This window comes from Camelina sativa, chromosome 6, assembly GCF_000633955.1.
Source record: "Camelina sativa cultivar DH55 chromosome 6, Cs, whole genome shotgun sequence".
Taxonomy (NCBI): Eukaryota; Viridiplantae; Streptophyta; class Magnoliopsida; order Brassicales; family Brassicaceae; genus Camelina; species Camelina sativa.
This window is the reverse complement of record NC_025690.1, coordinates 7,448,395-7,453,346: the sequence shown is the minus strand read 5'-3', so window position 1 is coordinate 7,453,346 and position 4,952 is coordinate 7,448,395. Positions and strand designations below refer to the sequence as shown.

The 4,952-nt window shown below is 37.1% G+C and overlaps 4 protein-coding genes across 4 annotated transcripts in view; 3 read left to right on the top strand and 1 right to left on the bottom strand.

Moving 5' to 3' along the window:
• LOC104698780 (ABC transporter G family member 38) overlaps positions 1–337 on the top strand; it is a 5,500-nt gene extending 5,163 nt beyond the window's left edge. Inside the window, exon 17 of the mRNA XM_019246294.1 lies at positions 246–337. Coding sequence (XP_019101839.1) covers positions 246–337 — 92 coding nt within the window. The remainder of the gene's footprint in view (positions 1–245) is intronic.
• Positions 797–1,319, top strand: LOC109133298 (ABC transporter G family member 38-like). The gene is made up of 2 exons (XM_019246293.1): positions 797–811; positions 893–1,319. Coding segments are annotated over exons 1-2 (429 nt in total). The 5' UTR covers positions 797–809.
• Positions 1,522–1,990, top strand: LOC109133477 (ABC transporter G family member 38-like). Its single transcript, XM_019246689.1, has 2 exons — positions 1,522–1,632; positions 1,728–1,990. The coding sequence occupies exons 1-2, from the start codon at positions 1,531–1,533 to the stop codon at positions 1,983–1,985; spliced, it is 360 nt and encodes a 119-aa protein (XP_019102234.1). The 5' UTR covers positions 1,522–1,530; the 3' UTR covers positions 1,986–1,990.
• LOC104790610 (probable 2,3-bisphosphoglycerate-independent phosphoglycerate mutase) lies at positions 2,145–4,348 on the bottom strand. The gene is made up of 6 exons (XM_010516389.2): positions 4,241–4,348; positions 3,801–4,133; positions 3,569–3,714; positions 3,208–3,484; positions 2,842–3,114; positions 2,145–2,769 (listed from the first exon to the last, which is right to left on the bottom strand). The coding sequence occupies exons 2-6, from the start codon at positions 4,110–4,112 to the stop codon at positions 2,290–2,292; spliced, it is 1,488 nt and encodes a 495-aa protein (XP_010514691.1). The 5' UTR covers positions 4,113–4,133; positions 4,241–4,348; the 3' UTR covers positions 2,145–2,289.

Below are 4,952 nucleotides of genomic sequence, written 5' to 3'. Positions count from 1 at the left end.
GATACGGGTGAGAAGGTTGTTGAGTTCATGAAAAATTATTATGGTTACGAATACAGTTTCTTGTGGGTTGTTTCACTTGCCCTCATTGCTTTCTCTTTGTTTTTTGTAATTATTTATGCTTTCTCTGTTAAGACTCTCAATTTCCAGAAGAGATGAGAAAATTTGTGGACACCAATACCTCATTATCTACTTGTTTGTTATGAAATTAAGTTTGTGTTATCGGATGATATCTTTTGGTAATTTAGTTTTTGAATGTATCACTGGAAGCTTAACAAACTCTTTGTCCTCGTTGGAACCATCTTACCAATCAAATCCTTATAGGAAAAAAGTGATGTAAATAAAACCAAAAGAACCGGATTAGATATGTTTCAACTTGGAACGACAATAACTAAACCTATATTGTCAAGAGTTTGATTTATTATTACACTTGCAATATTCTCAAAGAAAAATGCGAAAATAAATTCATACCTCTAGCTTAAGAAACTTAGTGATGACTCCCATCATTTCACCGCCATGGAAACGGCCAAGACATCCTCTTGCAGCTGCAGTCTCATTCAGCTCTGCAACTGAATCTCCACCAATTGCTGGAAGAGCTTCCCTACTCCCACTGTCTTCTTCTTTTCCGGTGACATCTTCACCTGATTCCACAACCGTTGGAAGTGGAAAAGGGTCCAAAGACGTCTCTAATAGAACTGATTCTCCTCCAACTGCGTTCACAAAGTCTCTTAATCGGCACATTGTGAATGGGACAGGCTCGAAGCTGTGGTCTCCATACTCAACAGGAGTAGNACAAAGACTCAAACCTTTACATGTAAGTGGAGTTGCATTCATAAAAAAAAAATTACTTGAGTCTTGAACAATCTCATAAATATTTGTTTGTCTATGGATGCAGGAGAAACAAAGATTTAATTAAGGAATTGAACGTGGTTCCTCCTCATGCACAAGACATTCATTTCTCAACAAAATATTCAACATCCTATTTCACTCAGTTCCAAGCTTGCTTGTGGAAACAGCACAAGTCATATTGGAGAAATGTTCCTTATAACGCAGTGCGTCTCAGTTTCGGGGCTGCTGTTGGGATCATGTATGGAGTCATCTTTTGGAGCCTCGGCAAAAGAAAAGGAACAAGACAAGATATCTTCAACAGTGTAGGTGCAATGTCAACTACTATTGGCTTCTTAAGCTCACAAAGTGCGGCAACTGTGCGTCCTGTCGCTATGGCTGAACGTACTGTTTTTTATCGAGAAGCCGGTGCTGGAATGTACTCGGCTCTACCCTATGCATTTTCACAGGTACCTTCATTTCTATGTACCAATTAATAATCCTATATCATATGCATGTTTTGGTTTCTAATCTTGAAAACATGAAAACCATNTCATGGCCAGCATCGTCTATAGCCTGCAAGAATATAAAATCAGACAGGAAACTTTGATGTTTTGGGATAAAAGACAGAAAAAAAAAGGTCGTTACCTTTATGTGAAGGAACCCGAAATCATAACCATCTGACNGTACGCTATATACACTGGTTTTATGGTCATGGCCGTAAGTCCTAATCAAGAAATCGCTTCGATACTCAATGGTATCATATCCACATCATGGAACGTCTTTTCAGGATTTGCCATTCCTCGCCCAGTAAGTAACCAACCCTTTTAGTTATCGAGCCTCTTTTTAAAAGTGTTTTAACAAAAATATTCACAATTAAATGTGTATATTGAAATATTTTGCAGAGAATGCCGCTATGGTTAAGATGGTTCACTTACGTGTGTCCAGGGTGGTGGGGACTGTACGGAGCGACAATAGCTCAATACGGGGATGTAGAGACTCAGCTCGATACGGGTGAGAAGGTTGTTGAGTTCATGAAAAATTATTATGGTTACGAATACAGTTTCTTGTGGGTTGTTTCACTTGCCCTCATTGCTTTCTCTTTGTTTTTTGTAATTATTTATGCTTTCTCTGTTAAGACTCTCAATTTCCAGAAGAGATGAGAAAATTTGTGGACACCAATACCTCATTATCTACTTGTTTGTTATGAAATTAGGTTTTTGTTATCGGATGATATCTTTTGGTAGTTTAGTTTTTGAATGTATCACTGGAAGCTTAACAAACTCTTTGTCCTCGTTGGAACCATCTTACCAATCAAATCCTTATATGAAAAAAGTGGTGAAAATAAAACCAAAAGAACCGGATTAGACATGTTTCAACTTGGAACGACAATAACTAAACCTATATTGTCAAGAGTTTGATTTTATTACACTTGCAATATTCTCAAAGTAAAATGCCAAGATAAATTCATACCTCTAGTTTAAGAAACTTAGTGATGACTCCCATCATTTCACCGCCATGGAAACGGCCAAGACATCCTCTTGCAGCTGCAGTCTCATTCAGCTCTGCAACTGAATCTCCACCAATTGCTGGAAGAGCTTCCCTACTCCCACTGTCTTCTTCTTTTCCGGTGACAACTTCACCTGATTCCACAACCGTTGGAAGTGGAAAAGGGTCCAAAGACGTCTCTAATAGAACTGATTCTCCTCCAACTGCGTTCACAAAGTCTCTTAATCGGCACATTGTGAATGGGACAGGCTCGAAGCTGTGGTCTCCATACTCAACAGGAGTAGAATGATCACCAGTCACACATAAGAAATACTGGTAATTTGTACAAGACTCAGCTTGCCATAGAAGCTTAGCAAGCTGACGTATCGCCTTATCCACAGCTTCTAAACCTCGAACTTTGAACATTGTCGCCTTGTCATGGCCAGCATCGTCTATAGCCTGCAAGAATATAAAATCAGACAGGAAACTTTGATGTTTTGGGATAAAAGACAGAAAAAAAAAGGTCGTTACCTTTATGTGAAGGAACCCGAAATCATAACCATCTGACCTTCCTGGTTTGTGCCCGTCCTCTCCCGGTACAAAGACATTAGGGCAGGGATTCATTGGAGCTGAGAGCGCATTGGCTATAGCAGTTGCTTTCGATGTCAGAAGCGTCCGGTAATCTCCAGTGGCTCCTGGAGCTTCTAGAATATCAATACCAAGAGACATACCAAGTCCTGCTATAATCTTTGTTGGTGCTACCATACACGGCCACAAGCCGTGCTTCTCTTGGAAAGGAGGTACCTAAATATACAAAACCCGTAAAAAGAGATGATGATACAAGAAAGCACTTATAAGCATTTCTACTACGAGGCAACATGATTCTGAAATACAGACCTCGATTCGAATACCACAGCCTCGTAAAAGGACGAGATTGGCAATATTCTTGCCTTGTGCAGCTCTCTCTGCATTAATCGGGTGGGAAACAAGAATGCGTGATATCTCCCTGGATAACTCGTTAACTACTTTAGCAGTGTGATTGGCTTCTTCTGATTCATCCAAAGGTTTAGCCTGAAGAAGCAAACGGTTATCTTTCAGTGGGTCTGTTCCAGATATATTCCCACTAAGTCTTGGCCCTTTTACAACCACACCACATCTATGTTCCGTTGCATATCTATAGGAACAAAAAAGCCAACCTTAAGCCAAAAAAACACAAGCCACCCAAAATCAACAAAGCCTCAGGAAAACATTTTGCAACCTGACTCTCACTTCATACTCAGGGAAAGATGGAAGTTTCATGCCATCAAGAGCTGCACAAAGTATAGGACCTTCTTCTTCGAAATGTCGATCAGCTCTCCTACTAACAACAATCCCAGATGTCTCATCCAAAGTTGCAAAATTAGACTGCAATAACAAAAACTAATCAGAACCTATAAATGACAAAACAATGTTACAAAACAAGAAGATTAAAAAAAAAAAGCACCACAAACCTTGAAAGCTATATCACCTGGTGACATTGCTAATCCAGCACCCATAGACTCAAACGCACCACGACCTCTGTAATAAACCCTTGGGTCATAACCCATGAGAGAGAGATGAGCTGTGTCACTACCACATCCTAATCCAACTTCAACTGGATCCATCAAACCATTGATCCCAGCTGATGCAATTGCATCTAGATTAGGTATATTTGCTGCCTGTAATGGAGTTTTGTAACCTAATTTTGGTATTGATACATCTCCTAAACCATCGATTAGGACAAAAGCTACTCTCATTTTCACTTCTCCGTGACCTTGTTCCATTGTTTTGTTCAAATGGGTAATCTTGCAAACGAAAAAAAAAAAAGGGGAAGAGGTTTTAAGAATTCAACATCAGAAACAAAAACGATATAATCTGATCGGACACAAATCAAAGTTTCGAACTTGTTTACCTGAGAAACAGAGAGAACTGATCTTTCAATTCAGAGAATGTAATTCTCGAGCATCAATGACAGATTGGTTTTTTGGCTTTCTCTTTGTTTATTTGTTTTAAAAGTATCTTTAAGGAAAGACGAATAAAGGATTTAGAGATTTTTAAACCCAACCGAATCGAAACAAAAAAAAATTGACCGGTTAAGTTTAAACCAGCCTTCGAATGGGTCTACTACAACTTTTGATTATTATATGGACAGTTGATGGGCCACTTACTAATTCTAACTTCTAAGTACACTAAAACCTCTATAAATTAATAATGTTGGGACCAATACATTTTATTAATTTATAGTGATATTAATTTATAGATATATTTTTAATTGTTTATTTTTTTTAAATTATGAATTGGAACAATTATAGCAAAATAAGATTAAACTTTCGGATGTTATAAATTTTATGGTTTAGGAATTGAACTTGTAATATTTATAAAGCATTATTGACAATAAATTACAAATACTATAAACAAATTGACTTATACACATGACATACATAAATTCAAATTTATGAATAATAATAATATTAATTCTCATATTTTAATAATCTGTCTAATTATCAAATTGTAAATGATGCATATCTAAAAATTAAAACTTTAAAATTTAATTATTTGTATGACATGTTATAAAATATTTTAGAGATATCATTATAGTTTGAAAATACAACATTACAAATGTT

Excerpts from the sequence above, each read along its gene's own strand:
- LOC109133477 (XM_019246689.1), top strand. The coding sequence starts at position 1,531 with ATGGTCATGGCCGTAAGTCCTAATCAAGAAATCGCTTCGATACTCAAT. Across the intron at positions 1,633-1,727 it reads GATTTGCCATTCCTCGCCCA|AGAATGCCGCTATGGTTAAG; the intron begins GTAAGTAACCAA and ends AATATTTTGCAG.
- LOC104790610 (XM_010516389.2), bottom strand. The coding sequence starts at position 4,112 with ATGGAACAAGGTCACGGAGAAGTGAAAATGAGAGTAGCTTTTGTCCTA. Across the intron at positions 3,485-3,568 it reads GAGTATGAAGTGAGAGTCAG|ATATGCAACGGAACATAGAT; the intron begins GTTGCAAAATGT and ends TTGTTCCTATAG. Across the intron at positions 2,770-2,841 it reads TCGGGTTCCTTCACATAAAG|GCTATAGACGATGCTGGCCA; the intron begins GTAACGACCTTT and ends ATATTCTTGCAG.